The following is a 17668-nucleotide window of genomic DNA, read 5'->3' on the forward strand; positions in this document are numbered from 1 at the left end:
GTAGATTCATCTAAGAAGTATAAAGCAACATTAGATGTATCACTATAGCGTGTTACGCTTCTTTTAAAAAATCTATTTAAAAATGATGTGTTCGTTTTATTTAATACTATTTAAAATTGGGGTAAATAGTCTGGATAGTGCAAAAGCAATCGCAAAGCTTAGAATCTTGCTGCGACTGTAAAACTATATCATACAGAAAATATAATTCTAAGGAACTACGTACAAGAAGGAAGAAATGTAAAAAAGCAACTTTCCTTTCATTCGTTATACAGAAATATACTGTATTGATACACACAAATTGCTCGTTCCTTTAACTGAATGACAAGGCTATAATACATCTTCCACTTACAGAAATTGTTCAAAATTTCTCTAACCATCCTTAAGTTTCGTTGTTCTGTGAATTTTCATACGTCATCAAGAACGGTCTTTCCGAAGTAGGACACAGAAATTTTTCAAATAACGGAGTGAGAACCCTACTCTTGTTACCAACTGGTTCCAACAAATTGTTCCACAAATTATTCGCATCTTGGGAAACACAAAACATTTCTGATTATCAACATAACACTCATTAAATAATTATATAGTTTCATCTGTTATACTCACATACTGCATTTAATTTTTGACTCCAATGAAAGCAATCAACATTGAGATATGACAAATCGGAAAATCCATCCTCGGCAAGAGGTAATTTTGCATGTTCCAGAGTCGGTAAAATTACTACGGTGAAGTCATTTCTATGAAATTCTGGATAATTAGCGACTTCTTCCACCTAAAAAATGAAACAAATTTGCATATTCTTCATATGCATTTTAAAATAGATATCAAACGGTACTTGAAATGTGTTAGGGAAATAATATCGCATAAATGTGAAATAATAAAAATAAGCTGATTGCGGTGCGAAATGTCGCACCGCGCTGAGACAGAAGTAAAATTCCTTTGCTAGTTACCAATATTTCGCATTTTTTCAGTATCTGAATATCACATTTTGGCTTCGTAATTACACTTCGTGATCATTTGGATTATCATAGTAACTAAAAGTTCGTAGTTTTTTATAGCATAATTTTTATTATACGTAGGAGATTATGTGGAATAATCCACTGCCAAAATTAACGATTTCCGATACACGGTATGGTAATGGAAAGGTGTAACACTTTTTCAAGATAATTAGGGTAAATGCCGCATTCCTAATAGGGATAGACGCCATATTGATTTAGTAAAGGCTAGAGGTGAATTTAAACTGTTTCGCACTGAAGGAGAATTGTCGATGATTCATTTACGGAGAAAAAGAAGGAGGAAAGTTGGGGTATTTACACCATATCGATAATTTTCCGATAATTTTTGTGTTCACGCGTCATTCGAGTAAGGATCTCGCCGATTTTTGTGATAAGAGAAACGAAATGTTAGAGGTTCTGCGTAACACCAAGCTTCTGGTTGATCAGTGAGGGGACCTTGTCATGTTTATTGCTACGCGTAAACTCGATCGGCAAACTCGCGCGGGCCACGAGATCTCACTAGGCGCGTACTGCGCGTATCTCATTCCGTCTACTCGAAAATTTAATGAGACGATTTTCGAGTTGCTGTTATGGATTTTAATGAGTAAGCAGATTTGATGTCTAACCTATGATTTTATTACAAGGATGACATAATCTCTTTCTCTACGACTTGTACGAGGTAAGTTGCGGATCTACATTCGTTCGTGTAAAAAACAAAGCGCAATTCTTTTGCTCTCGATTTTCATCTTATTTTAGCTTTAATAATCTGTACCGAAACTTACCTGCGGTATGACAAGTATCGATACGTTTATGGTGTTTCAAGTACAGAAACTAATACCTTTACCTTACACACAATACCTAAACAATAGAAAACCTAACAATAACTAATACCTTTGCCTTTGATATTAATCGATAACAGGTTGAAATTCATAGATCGCTGTCGATAACATCGATACCGCATCAATCACATCACTACATATGTGTTATAGAAATACGAACTCGTCGTCTGAATAGACGCTCATAATATAAATTTATAAATATACTTATCAGTGTTTTTCATCCAAAATCGAGCCCGACATTGCCCGAGTCGTCAATAAGATCTTAATGTGAATTGAATTCAAAGATGATCAATCTATGTCGTTCTCTAATAACTCTTTTCAATAAAGTTATTCACCAACATATAACGAGAATGAAATACGCTTAAATATAAAATAAAAGTTAAGGTAATTGGGCACAAAAGCGGCTGCACCTCCGATTTTGATGATATTTAACTATAATGTAAAACTCATCATTCAAAACAACATTATACTATAAACATTACAACACTGCCCGACATTAGTTTCTGAGATATTTGCAAAAATCTGCTGCTAATACTACATTGAATCTTATCTATACATGCACGTCCATGGCAACGTATGCGTCAGAGTAGTGCGATCGCTTATCCACTGTTTCTATAAACACATCATAGCTGGTGTGAAACGATCTGTATAGCGGATGAACTCCTGGAAAAGCGAAAAAGTTTGACAAAATACGGAACGAAAGCAATGCTAGTCAATGTCGACGGCTAATAGCCTCACGCGTTCTGGGGTTCCATTATACTGAGCGACTGGTGAGATACTCGGCAACACTGAGTACCATTGCCGTCACCGCGTGTTTTGTCAAACTTATTCGCATTTACATTAAAAACAAAACATGATTTTCTGGCTTTATTGAAGCTGTCCTTAGCAAAAATGTTTGTTCTATCGCGTGCTAGTGTTGGATTCTAGATAGTGTTGTAGACATTTAATTTTTGAAATAAGTTGGAAAATCTAAGGAAAAGAATGACGCTTTCTATGCGTTCTTCTCGCTTTAATCATTATTTACACATATTTAAATGTCTATACAATAACAGTATTTTTTGTCCAAAACACATCTCGATAGCTACTAATGTAAAAAAACAAAGCAATCGCGTAGTTGGGAATTTGAATTTTTCTTACATTTTTTCTCAAAATTGAGTTTTTCAAAAGCTGTGCGTTCTAGCAAAAAATGGTTGACCAATTCGTATTTGCTCAAAAGTGTGTACATGAATCACTTGTTGAAGGTTGCAAAACTAAATGCGTGTTCAAGAGCGTAATCCGTATTGGATGTAGATCAGTCCTTCAATTAGGCCGTCGTTAAAGTCTGATGGTAATCAGCCTCCTCACGGTGCGACGACTGGATTGCTCAGTATTAATACTTTTCTAGAATAGGGTTCGGCTTTGTATAGTTTTTGACAACCGCCAATACATGTAAGACTTGTGCGTTCAAAATATTTTTCTACGTTTTCGATGTAGTTAGAATAGTAGTTAGGTAGAATAAGTACTAAACAGTTCGCCCGTTATAGAGATTATTTGCAGGTCGCAGCGATGTGTTTATAAACACACAACAGTAGATGAGTTGTCACACCATGCTGACGCAAACGTTGCCTTAGGAGTCAAATTCAACATAGTAGTAGCAGCGGCTTTCTCTAAATATTTCGGAAACTAAGTGAGTTTACTCCCTATAGGAAAAATGTTGAGTTTCACAACATACTTAAGCTTCATTAAAATGGGAATAGTAGCCCCTTTTATGTATAATTACTAAGATTAAATATAAAGTATGATATAACAAAACCCTTATAAATTGCATATGTAAATACAAAATATCTAAAATGCTTCATAAATTCAATAAATTATACAAACCTCTCCATTATTTTATAATATTCCGGTCTTTGATTTCTAAAATGTAAAGCAAACAAACATGGGCATCCAACTATGGATGACACATAGCACCGCAATGACTCTCTTCCTTTGTGTGCAGCAACCAGTTCCTTTAAGTGAGGTGGTGGTATAAGAGCAACAAAAGTTCTTGGTAAATTGTCTCTTAATATTCTAAGAGTATTAATTAAATCCATTTTGTGATCATTTAACATAGTCCATGGAGAAGTTACACACGTATTAGAGCAAAAATCATTACTTCCAATCATCAACGAAATCAACTGTAAAACATAAAAATGTAGATACTATTGCGTAAACGATTAAATATTAAATGCAATTATAATTTTTAATTAAAGAAAGAAAAAGTTGTCCAATTTCATACTGGTATCTAATCTTTTTTAATTGCAGTTATAATTTTTAATTACATTTGAAGTGTGTTTTTAGTAAATAAAAGGTAATGTAATTAACTCTTAAAAATAGTTCACCAGAACTGCATAGAAATACTTTTCTAATTATAATGTCAATAATTTCATTATGACCTTTCTTCCTTAGTAATGAATACATAAAGGCCTTGAGTAATTTCTATTTTAATATTTGAGTATAAATGGTAAATGTAACATTGCTAATAATAGTAGATTATATTTAGTAACGCAAGAAATAATGTTGCTAATAATTTAGATTGTATGTTAATTTATAATCTATTAATCGGTTGTTAATTTCAATGATCATATGCATATGAAAACACCACTTCCCATATAGTGAATATGTATTGTATATTATTACTTTGTCTACCAACATACGAACCTTCCAATGTTTGTTTATATCTACTTTCGGGTCATGTTTTATTTTATTGACCAGATATGTCGCCATGAAAGTTATATCATTAGACATAGCTCCGCCTTCAGCGACGTTTAACTGCGCAGCTGGATTAGTGCTTATAGCGTCCCCAAGTGAATAACCTACTAATTTAGGATTGAATTCCTGCGTATAGGAAGATCGGACTATGAAAGATTTCAGTATTCGCATTTGTGGTATGCGTAAACAATGCAGATGTAAGAAATGAACAAACTTTAAGAATATTGGGGAGAGTCAGGTACTGTCGCCAAGTTCCTTGACCGCCGATACTGCCTGCTATGCCTCTATCTTCAATGTTCGCTTCCGCTATAGTAAACGAAGTAACTCCGGCGCCGATTGTCAAAGAATCGCCCATTGCAGCAATGACATCTATGTCTCCTGGTCTTAAATGGTGAACCGACTCGGGAACTTTCGAAGACCTGCCAGCTAAACAGATTAAAGTAAAGACATTAGAATAAATGTGAACTTCAAAAAATAAACATCAATTTTAATATTCTTAAATTACAGTAGGGTGAAGAGTCTGTAATGTTACATATCTATCTTAAAAAATGATATTAATAGGACAAGACTATGAATGAACTCAAAATCACATTGAAATTCTTGTAGCCACTACAAATTGTGAAGAACAGCGTTCTTCACTGTAGTTTGCTGCCACAGAAATTTACCAATTGTTCCCTAAGACAAATTGTAAAAATTACAGGAAATAAAAAAAATCTGTGGTTTAAATTGAGTAATAATTTTAAAGAATAAATATCATAATATAATATTTACGAGTGATTTCATAAAATATTTGACAACAATAACCATAAATTTTGTTAACTACCTGTTACGCTGCAAGGAAAAGAGACGTCTATTGAAACTTCATCTTGAAATTTATTTTTATTCCGTAATTTAGACACTCGTTCCTCATTTCTTGTACCTGCGAAATAGTCCTTTTAAAATATTTTACAAAAATACTTCATCTGTGATATAACGTTGCACGCTATATGTCAAAATTCCGATCAAATAATGCAAAAGGTATATCGAAATCTCAACCGCTCGCCTATCAGACAAAGTTCAATCCATGTGAATTAATGTCAGCGTCGGGGTAACCATTTCTAATATTGTGTAAATTAGAAAGAAAAATAAATGGGTTATGGGTTGGGTCAGAGTAGTGGAATAATGCTATCGTGAAATAATTTTCGGCGAATTTATTGCTATACAAAATGTTGCACTATGTCTCACTTGTCTGTTCGTCATGTACATACTTGATAGCGACAATGCACCTTCTCACCGTTACAAATACAGATAGCCCGCCGCTGTTTAGTCTTACGATAATTTCTGACTGGACCGAAGACTCTGTAAGAACCTCGGTAGGGTGCTTGAGCTAATATTTGGACAGCCGATGCTAGGCGAATCGAAGTACCTGAACTATGAGGTATCGATAGCAAGACTGTTTCGGGAGATATGTAAAACAGTTTGACGAAGGATAAGTTGATAGACAAATAAATCAATGGCAAGCGATCCGACATTGCATTGTCAAAGAATAAAGAATAGAGCGCAGGGATATTGTTTAAAGGATCTGGCCACTGTGTGGGAAAGGCAGTGATGCTTTTTGCTAAGCGGATTGTCAGAAACCGGACGGCACTTAACTCAGAATTTTGTAGTCGCAAAGTACTGATAAAAATTCATATTTTTCTTTAAACATACAAATAATAATAATACAAATAAGTAGTAATCGAATTCGCGATACGTTTACAAAATCGTGTGAAAGAAAAATTAAGTCATGCCTAATATTAGGATATTAATCCAATCCAATCTATAATCCACTGATTTACAGATTTTTATTTATGTTAAAGACGATTAACGTCAATGAGATAAATTTAGGTTGAGTTTGTGGCGACACTCGGCAACAATGTATATCGCCTAATGAGTCATCAATGTCCCAACAGTCCTTTCGCCGAATGTTGGAGAAGAAGGCCTGCGTGGCAACGGTCGCGGACGCCTAACAAACGCGTGGATAGTGGGAATATTGAGGGGCGACAATTCATAACAATTCATGAAATCAAATTTTAATTATTTCTACATTTATCAAATTTATTCCAATTTATTTTTTCTCATCCATAATCTATTTTACTCCAAAATTTATTATTATGCTATTTAAAAATAATACATTTATTGCTTTATACACAAACTTAAATTTTTCTATTAAAAAATTATTTGGATGTTCATCAATTTTTAACTCATTATTTTCCATTTTCATTTTACATACAAATAAAAATTTATTTATTGTATTAATATTTATTTATTTATTTATATTTTCAACCAATATATTTTTTTGAATTTTATAATGCAAGTGATTCAAATTTTAGAAATTTTTCATCATATTCATATTATTTAATAATTATTTTATATTTTTTTTCTTTTTATTCTTTTATATTTATATTATTTAATTTAATTTAATATCAATTTTATACTTAATCTTTAAATTTGCAATTTAATATTTTATTTTAAACTATATTATTAAATTAAATTTAATTACAAATTAATAGTGTTAAAAAATTTTTAATTTTCATTAATAAATTTACAATTTATTTCTTTTTCAGACATAATACTTGTTTTATTTTAAATTCATTAATTTATTTAATTATATGAATTACATTATTTAATAAAATTTAATTCATAATAATAATAATAATAATAAATTCAATATATTTATATATATATGTCGGAGATGAAGGGACACCGGAGCCTCCCCCCTGGAACCTCAGGAAAATCCGTACAATTGTAATTAAAGTTTACAGTGGTAATTAAACAATTTGCCGTCATTCTACTCAATCATACTTGTTTGCGATTTGCGATAATAAACTTGGGCTCAAGGCGACCATCCGTCGCCGAACGTAGCCACGGTCAACGGGACGGGCGCTCCGTCTAACAAAGGTGTGGAGTGATGTTATGACCCTCATTAAGAGAAATACCCATAGAGGTACCTGACAGTAAAACATGCCAACGGTTCCTTCGGACAATGAATACCTGATGTTGAGGCACGTACACAGCACAAGTCCAGTTAGCCCGAGGACCCGCTATAAAACCTGGATTTTTTCGGCAATTAAGATTTTTGCAAACGGACAGGCAGCCTTTGTCCCAAATCGATCAATCGACAGCGACGTCAATCCGAGGATCTCGTGTACTTAGACACTCCACCATAGTTTTCCTCGGTGGCGTCGTTGGGACGAAAATTCATTCTTTACTGAGATCTCATCGAAGAAGGGAGTAGCGCCTTAGATCAGTACACGTTTGAGTTAGAGCAAGTCTATCTATCTTCCCGTTGACCGTGGATTCGTTATCGAGCCTAAGACCAACGTCACGAGTTTCGCGAGTGCCCAACCACCGCTGTTGATTGTCGCGTCGGTAGTGTTCATTCTCGTGTTAGTAGACCGTACCCGTGTGACACCGCAACGATGGCCAATTTCAAGGAAGATCTACCAAACGCCCACAACCCTCCTTGTGATCCTTCTACGACATATAAATATTAAGATTTTAAGTTAATTAAAAACTACTAATCTTCCAAATTAAATATATAATATCAAATTTATAAATCTTAATAAAAAAATGATTAATATCTACTAATGATAAAAATATTGGAATAATATACTTTATTTTTGCTATATGATCAGGAATAATTGGGTCATCAATAAGATTATTAATTCGAATAGAATTAAGTCATCCTGGTATATGAATTAATAATGATCAAATTTATAATTCATTAGTTACAAGTTATGCATTTTTAATAATTTTTATTATAGTTATACCATTCATAATTGGAGGATTTGGTAATTACTTAATTCCTTTAATACTAGGATCACCTGATATAGCTTTCCCACGAATAAATAATATTAGATTTTGACTACTTCCTCCATCTCTTTTAATATTACTTTTAAGAAATTTATTTACACCAAATGTTAGTACAGGATGAACTGTATATCCACCTCTATCATCTTATACAGGGTGATTGGTAAGTGGTGGTACAAGTGGAAAGGGGGTGATTCTACGCGAAAAAAGAAGTCGAAAATATAGAATAAAATTTTTTTTTAATTTTTCCATCGAGACAACGATCTGCAGTGAGATCCGTTATAACGTATCGTACGCGTACCGAACGAAAATTCAAAGTCAATTTTCTCGAAAAAAAAGCCTCAAACGAAAAATTTTTATTCTATATTTTCGACTTCTTTTTTCGCGTAGAATCACCCCCTTTCCGCTTGTACCGCCATTTACCAACCACCCTGTATATATAAACTTTAAATTTATTTTTTTTTTAATATTTAAAAATTTATTTAATTTCCCTAATATTTTCAATATTATACTCTAAACTGTAAACCATTTAAATTAAATAAATTTATTTAATATTTTATTTATAAATTTATTTTATTTATTTACTTATTTAATTATAAATAATATATATATAAATACAACTATAATTAAATCATTATTATTAATATCAATAAATAAATATATATTAACAATAAATAAGAAATTTTATATCTATAATGTGTTTCTAATAAATAACAAATCATGAAATCAAATAACATCGAGTCCTAACTGGACAGCGAGATTGATTAACGAAACCGAGAGCGATACGCGACGCGATCAAAAGAAGACACTGGTTAATAAATATATTGTTGACCTAAGCACCGAGTTACATAAAGTTACATAAAGATACCGCAATCAATTAAGCCAGAATGAGCAGTAGTGGAAACTGAATTTAATTAAAATTCCTTCTTAATATCTCGGGAACGAAGGCCGTGCGGTGGTTACATGACTATAGGAGAAAGTTGATCAGAAAGTTAACCTTGACAACATATTCCAAATTTATTGAAAGATGTGCCCTTCTCAATGTAATGCCCGAAGAGCTTTAAACAAACAAACGATACTCCAACAAATACTATTACGGAAATAGTGTGCAAATGAAATATTTTTCATAATGTGTGAAAAGAAAAAATAATACAATAAATACCAGAATTTGAAAGTCAAAAAGGTAGGTATACAAACATTTTCTGATTCACTGTATAACACAGCATAAAGAAAAAATGGAACTTTCTTATTTCTGCTTAGCGACGTATCAATATATGCTTTACCCTTTCCCATTTGCTTTCCTCTGTCCATGTTTCCGTGAGTCCGATTACGTCAAATGTCCTCAAATATTCCCATACCTCTTTGTCCTTGTTCATTATCCCTGCTATGTTTCAGAAGCACATTTTCAACCCCTTTGTATCCCCCTCCCCCCTTTCTTTTTCCTTATCTCAACCTCTCGCCTCTTTCTTTCTTTCTTCTTCTAGTCTCTCCTCGCTTTCGTTCCACCTGTACCATCTATCTTCTATCTTCAGCTTCTTGTAACCTATTTCTACGTATTCCCCCTTTTCCCTTTTTGCTCTAGCTATTCTTCTTAACCTTTGCTGAATTTCTCTTTCCTTCTTCGTTAGGTCGTTATCTATGTATATCCCCTTCCCCAATTTACTTTTCTCTCTCATTACCCTCGTCTTCTCCTCCCACGATTTCAACGTTGCGATTATTATTGTGTTCTTTTCTCCCACCCTTACCTTCTGTGTCCTCTCTACCTCTACCTCTACTCTCATATTTTCCTTTATGAATTCTGACATTGTCCCGTTATCGCTTTCCTTGCTCTTATTGCTTTCCTCTTTCATAGCGCCACGCCAGAAAAATTACTGAAAATTCTCAACGCGAGAATTGATTGTAATTTCAACAAATAAATAAAAAAAAAGAAAAGAAAAAAGGTTGCATCTGTTTCTTTTTTTCTTCGTCGCCCCTCAATATCCCCACTATCCGCGACCGTTGCCACACGCGCCTTCTTCTAGAACATTCGGCGAAAGGACCGTTGGGATATCGATGACTCATTAGGCACTTCGACGATATACATTGTCGCCGAGTGCCGCCACATCTTTATCTCCATCATCAGTCCATCGGGCTTGAAGTGTGCCGGTCGTGACAAGCACGTGTTGTCACAATCGCACATAAAAAATTGGATATATGTATTGATTTTTTATTAATACACAAATTATATGTTCATAACCGGTGAAAATATGGCGATGCGTGTGGTTCGTGATGAAAATAATGCTAATAAAATTTATGTTTATTTTCTATAGATGATGTACTGATCTACAATTTTGTTTCTGTAATATTTCGTTACCAAATTACTACTGAAGCATAGAAAATAAATTAAAAATATACAAAACAAAATAAAAATATCCAATTGAATGGCACGCACATAATACAAACAAGACAAGCTAAATACCTAGGACTCCACTTAGACACACAACTTACATGGAAACAACATACTAAATCAATTATAGGCAAAATACGAATAAAAAGAAGACAGATGAACTGGCTAATTAGTCGAAACTCCAAACTTGAGCATGGAAAATAAACTAAAAAACGATAATAAAACCAATCTGGACGTATGGAATACCACTATGGGGGACAGCGGCAATGAGCCATATAAACAAAATAGAGACAAAATGGAACAATAGTAAACGTCCCATGGTACGTTAGAAACGAGGACATACCTGGGAATACCAACGGTCAAAGAGGAAATTAGCAGATACGCAGAATAATCACACCCAAACCGGCAAGCTGAGGAAACGATCAACACCTCAAACATGGAAAGAAGGCTGAAAAGGAAACTCCCAGCAGACCTCACAAAGGACACAATCTAACAAACACGAAGATGGTATCCCGCTGAGGATAGCCATTCACATGATAATCAAACAGCTAAAAAATTCTACCAAATGTCCAAATTGGACAAATTGTGAATGAAATGAATTAAATAAAAAAAAACAAAATTACTACTGATGGCCGGTAAGAACGATACTAATGTACAGGAATAATTAAGGTTTTGTAAGCTACACAAAAAGTGATGTAACCCGTCTTATTGAATTCATACATAATGATAAATATGTCTGTATAAAAAAAAGTTATAAATTGTAAAGAAAAATTCATGAAATATTCACATTAAAGTTGTGTTATTTATTATACCAACTTTGGAAAAAAAGGAGGTGTCTTAATTTAAGTAAATAATTGCAATATAATATAGCATAATGGATATGAAAATAAGCAATAAAGTTTATGAAGGGTGATGTTGATGAAACCGGTAAGAATTATTCTTTCTTCCGTGGTATATATCGACAATAGGTAAGATTTAATGGAAATGTCATCGTCCCTTAATCACAGTTTTAAATTTAATGATAATTGTTTGTTAGTTCGATTTCTACTGTTATTTAACGAGCAGAGAAACTAGAATTTCATTCAACCGTTTGCCACAAGATTAGATCCCGCAGAATATTTAATTATTTTATGTAGTTTTCACTCTTTTTGATGAAATGTTGAATTTTACTATCATCTAATATTTTTCTACCGTACATGGTATTATTTGCGAACAGATCAATAAATCTTATGAGGTTTAGAAGAATCAAAAATATAACGGCAGACAAATGAAACCAAACTATGTTCTTATCAGGTGTGTATTACTATAGTAACGTCACTACTAACTAGTAACGTACTACTAACGATCAATTGTATTAAACATTATATCGCTCTGACGACTTGACAGGCTGTTGCTAATAAATTTCTGTTTTATAGTTGCATAAATAGTTACTATTATTCGATCGTTCGGCAAAAGGGTAAAAGTTGATAAAAACACTTAAAAAAGCACGGACCATTTTTTTTTTTTTGGCATATATTTTAGGCGATTTATTTTTAAGTAGGAAACGTTTTCAACTTTGATGTTATCTCTTGTGATTCCTGAAATACGCGATTTTGAAGTATTATAAACATAGTTTTCTTAGAAAGAGAAATTTAATCTCGATGACCTTAACCTTGGCATGCAGTAGTTCACGAAAGAATTCGAATTAAAATGTACACGTTAAAGATAAGATCTGAAAATGATATTATAACTACCATAAGATACAAGTATCAGGACTTTATATCTAAAGTTTCGTTCGAATCTGGTAACGTTTGTAAAAGTTATGAAACGTTCATAGAAATGAATAGGCAGAATGATACATAAATATTACTGCAACAAAATTCCACATAAACATTCTTACTGACGCACTTGGCAATTGTTTGAGTGACTTTTTATTTCACTCATTAAATTATAATAATTTGTCCTTCTCTACTAATTAGTTTCCTTGGTCTGCCTGTAGGATATTTGTCTGTGACTGTTTCTTCGATTTCTGACTTTGTGATAATATAACATATCATAGGTAACATATCTATCTCAGATTCTAGCGATCTGCTGTTATAATTTTCATCTTTATGTCCTTTTCATATCAATTTCCTTTCGAATATCTATATTTCTGATTATTTGGCACTTATTATCACTACAGAGATTAATATTATTCACAGCGAAGCACAAAACTCACTGCATAATTTAATTCTACATCAACTGTGTCTGCCAAAGTTTTCTTGTCATTTTGTATACGAAAGTATTGTTTAACATCGCTTAACATCTAAACGTTCGATTACTTTTGCGACCCTGTTTCTGTACATCCTTACAATGAAAGATTTCATAATTTCTACAAACGATATCGGATTTGTTCCAAATTTTAAATATACAGATGTATAATCTTGGTACTTGTATCTTATAGTAACAAGAGCATTGTTTTCACTTCTTAAATTTAACGTGCGTATTTTAATTGTCTAGAGTTTTAATAGCACGTGAAAACTTTCATGAGCTACTGTGTATTTTCAAGATTTTTATTATGAAGTAAATACATTCGGCGACGAGGGGTAACAACACCACCCCTTGCAACCCGTCGCTAATCTAACTAAAACCCAATTTCCATCTGAAATCACAATCAGGTTGCTGCCTCTTATACTCGTATAACAAGACTGACCAGTATTTTAAGAACAAATGGAAATGGACATCTTTTGATTTCACATTTACCTAACAACTCGTCACTTTTAATACACTTCAGGACTGCTGTTTAGTTTCGTTACGAATTTCGAAATAAGTACTGTTTACAAAATTCCTCATCTCAAGAACCAGAAGAGGGTGCCACAGAATTCATAGCGCATGTTACTTGAAAATATAATCTCTACAATATTTATATGTTAAAAGAAAAATGATCCGTGCTGTGCAAGCTTTTGTCTACTTTTACCGAAAAGAATTTCGTCAACTTATCATTTTATCGCGAAAATATATATATTCGCAATAAAACATTAGTATATGAAAAATAAGATACACAATATTTCAATTCCTCCAAAAAGCATCTCTCTAACCAAAAGAAAGTGATATTATTGCATAAAGACGTAACACGAAATAAACTAAAACAGACGTACCGTAGGATTGCGTTAACCAATTACGATATCCACGATAGATGTAATTGAGAATCGATTTATCCAAGGCAGTTCTTTGCGACATGGCCAGCACGCATAATTCCAATACAAGGCACAGATACAGCTTCTTCATTGTAGGTTTTCTTGCACAATCAAATGGTCACTTTTAAGTTTCCACAGTGATATTTTATTTTTGTTGATTACAAAGGTAAAAAAATAGAAATTCTTGCGATGACTGCTAACTGCTACGCGTATTATCGAGGGCTCCTGATAGCACCGCATCCAGTCTTAACTGTTGTTATTTAGCGGTCGTTAGGAACACTGTTCGTACTCGTAAAAGATTTGAAACTGCTGTGATACATGATCATAATAAGAGACAAAATATATACTTTGATTCAGATACTTCCATCTCAATTATCATTTTTTACATATTTATTAGCATTTACATGGTCAACAAGGTCAAGAAAACTAATGAATACGAATAGGCAACGCTTGCGCAATGTATTCTCGACCAATCGCGGGGAGACGCAATCGCGAGGAGAGACCTCAACGGGAGTCGTAAATTCCTGTTACGATTATAATAATCGACACCACGAGTTGATCGATCCCCTGATTTCGGTTAAGATAATAGGGGCGATTCAGTTAGTATAACACTGTGATTCACGGAATTATAAATTATATATTTCCAACACTTAAGTTACACTGTTGAGTAGATATAAATCGTAGATAACAACTTGTCGCACGAATATAAGATAGGTATACACAATAGAGCAAGGCTCTTATAATTAAACTTAGTATGTTAGTGGACGTAGCACTAGAGGATACTTAATAGAGGAGGTGAATGTTCGACAATACCGAGAACCGACTTAGTTGATGTGAGTTATACTCCTCTAGCGTTATGCTTAGACTTAGACGTTAGGCGTTAAATTTTGTACTTAGTTGTTGACTTTTCTAGCGGTGTAGAAGAAGTAAAGTAGAGTGACGATGCTGTGTCGGAGGAAAGCTAGCGATGGGTGTGTCTAGCGCACGGGACCATCGGATTTGTTCATGACATTTTTGGTCAGGAAAGTGAGGGCAGTATACATTGCTTCTGATTGGATAAACGAAGGTTGGTGAACTAGGACTTTCCCGTGTTAAGCCGTAGTAGATAATACTCTTAAAAGAAGCGATTTAGAAAAAAGATGTTTGTTGGATCTGAAGGACCTTAGCTAGAAAATTCCCTAGATTTACGATGGGTCCTTAAGACTATTGAGGGTACGCAGCAAGAATGAGCGGATATCTGGTTCCCGTCTGGCCCGCGATGTATGGCCTGGTCTAGGTAGAGGGTGGCCCAATGTAACACGCAATATGATTTACATATTGTATAATGTGTATATACTACTGTTATTTCTAATTGTATTTTAAGTATACTATAGAAATTGTATAACAAGAAAAATATCTGAAAAAAATTGTTTTCCAAGAAAAATATTACCGACTTCCAAATGCGTTAAAAATTGAAAGATAACTTTTATTGTATTTACACAAATTAAGTGCGCCAAAATATGAAATAACTTCTATTTTTATGCCGACTTCAGAAAAAAAGGAAGGAATCTCAATTTGACATGTATTTTTCCTTTTCCCTTATGTATGTCCGCCGATTTCTTTGAAATGACTTGACTAAACGGAACTTTATTCATCGTATAGGGAATGTTCTCCCTTTGGTCCAGTTAGAAAATTTTTTTGCATTTGTGTTTTGTAAATTATTTTTCTTTGTAAAAATTCAATTTTTACGTATTTTTGTCGGTTACTAAAGATTACATTAAGCTATCGGAATAAAATCTTATGCATCTTCTGGGACTACTATTCTTATCGCAAAGTTCATTGTTAACTATTATAATTGTAATTTGTTTTTACCAATTTCATTTACATATGTTTGGTAATTGCTCCGCAATTATTAGACGGATATCGAGGTGACACCAAAACAGCAGCCTGACCTATAACGAAAAATGATTGCCTAAGAAATATCAGGTGAACCATAAACAATGTTGCGAGAAAGCCTAATTGCCGACAGGCCAAAAGGGTCTGGAAACTTCAACGGGCCGAGCAGCCCATCCCATGTCCTTGATCCTCCAATCGAATAGTTATATGAAAGAAGGCCATGGCCACAGACGGTTATGAAACACGTACGTGGTGGGGCTATGAGAAAAGATAAAGAGATGCAAATTTTGTCATTACCACTTAATCAATCAGTAGTTAGCCAACCCAATATTTGTCGATCGCTTCGATTCTCAGTTCCTCCTTCCCTTTTACTCGCATTGTCGATATCGACGAGGCAACAATGCAACAATAAAACTTTTTGTTAAAGTAATAATATATAACGTTTTATTAAATACAAAATTTATATATAACAGAATAACTATTTTATATGTAAGATAATAGCTTAAAATATTAATGAACACCGCTATATTCTCTTATACATCTCAAACAAGAATGAATTAGTTTTATTACATATTCATACTGTACTCTTCATGGACATTGAGAAAGCATTTGACAAAGTGAATCATGAAAGCCTCTTGCAAACAATCAAAAGATACTTCCCGGAACAAATTTACCACTTACTCAAATCATACCTGGGCAACAGAACCTTTGTAGTAAAAATAAAGAATGTATATTCTGAAGTAAAAGACATCAAGACAGGGGTACTACAAGAAAGCGTCTCAGGCCCAATATTATACACATTATACACGGCCGACATACCAACCTCTACCAACAGCAAAATACTGACATTCGCGGACGACACAGCTGTACTAATCAGACACACTAATCCAGAAACAGCAGCCACATTACTATAAGAGCACATCACAAAAATTTGAGGTGTTGTTGGATGCAAGTGCCCAAGAAATACCCTCGAAGTTCAACAATAAAGTTTATTTAACAATTAACAGTCAACAATCAACAATCAATAATCATGCTCCTCGAATGCATTTGCTTTGCTGTTACACTAGACCCTTCGCACTTCACTGTTCGAAACGGAATGGATCTTCTGTTCAAAACCTGACGAATTATTTCTTTGTTACCCCCCGATATCCCCACTACGCACGCGCTTGTTAGACGTCCGCGACCGTTGCCGCGAATGCATTCTTCTGAATATTCGACGCTAGGACTGTAGGGATATGGTTGGTATATTAGAAATATCGGCCTTACACTTTGATGGTATAGCGCTTTGTGTCGCGAAGCCGTCGGAAAGTTCCGTCGTCGAATGCCGCCATAAATAGAAAAATGACTACAAGATAAAGAAATAAAAGCAAACCTCAATAAATGCAACCATATTACATTTACACTAAGAAAACGGAAACCATCAAATATCCAATTGAATGGCACATAATACAAACAAGGCAAACTAAATATCTAGGACTCCACTTATACACACAACTTACATGGAAACAACATACTAAATCAATTATAGGCAAAATACGAATAAAAAGAAGACAGATGAACTGGCTAATTAGTCGAAACTCCAAACTTGAGCATGGAAAATAAACTAAAAAAAGGTAATAAAACCAATTTGGACGTACGGAATACCGCTATGGTGGACAGCAGCAATGAGCCACATAAATAAACTAGAGTCGCTAGAATCGAAGATACTGAGAACAATAGTCAACGCCCCATGGTATGTCAGAAACGAGGATATACGCAAAGACTTAAGGGGGGGAGGGGGAAGGTTTTAAAATTTTTTTTGCATTTTTTTTATTTTTTTAATTGAATGCATAACATCTTAAGAATATTGTGTCAAAATTT

The 17668-nt window shown here is 33.7% G+C and overlaps 1 protein-coding gene across 1 annotated transcript; it reads right to left on the reverse strand.

The window, feature by feature from the left end:
- Positions 1–236: 236 nt before the first annotated feature.
- LOC117165165 (phospholipase B1, membrane-associated-like) lies at positions 237–14861 on the reverse strand. Its single transcript, XM_076626122.1, has 8 exons — positions 13895–14861; positions 5385–5480; positions 4776–4987; positions 4511–4687; positions 3688–3987; positions 2292–2300; positions 604–769; positions 237–525 (listed from the first exon to the last, which is right to left on the reverse strand). The coding sequence occupies exons 1-8, from the start codon at positions 14022–14024 to the stop codon at positions 380–382; spliced, it is 1236 nt and encodes a 411-aa protein (XP_076482237.1). The 5' UTR covers positions 14025–14861; the 3' UTR covers positions 237–379.
- Positions 14862–17668: the final 2807 nt, after the last annotated feature.

The sequence above is a fragment of the Bombus vancouverensis genome, chromosome 17, assembly GCF_051014615.1.
Source record: "Bombus vancouverensis nearcticus chromosome 17, iyBomVanc1_principal, whole genome shotgun sequence".
Lineage (NCBI taxonomy): Eukaryota > Metazoa > Arthropoda > Insecta > Hymenoptera > Apidae > Bombus > Bombus vancouverensis.

Bases quoted from the DNA above. Each gene is read 5' to 3' on its own strand.
- LOC117165165 (XM_076626122.1), bottom strand. From the start codon at position 14,024: ATGAAGAAGCTGTATCTGTGCCTTGTATTGGAATTATGCGTGCTGGCC. The intron at 4,688-4,775 runs GTTTGTTCATTT...TCCTATACGCAG, and splicing joins CTCTCCCCAATATTCTTAAA to GAATTCAATCCTAAATTAGT. The intron at 3,988-4,510 runs GTTCGTATGTTG...TATGTTTTACAG, and splicing joins ATATAAACAAACATTGGAAG to TTGATTTCGTTGATGATTGG.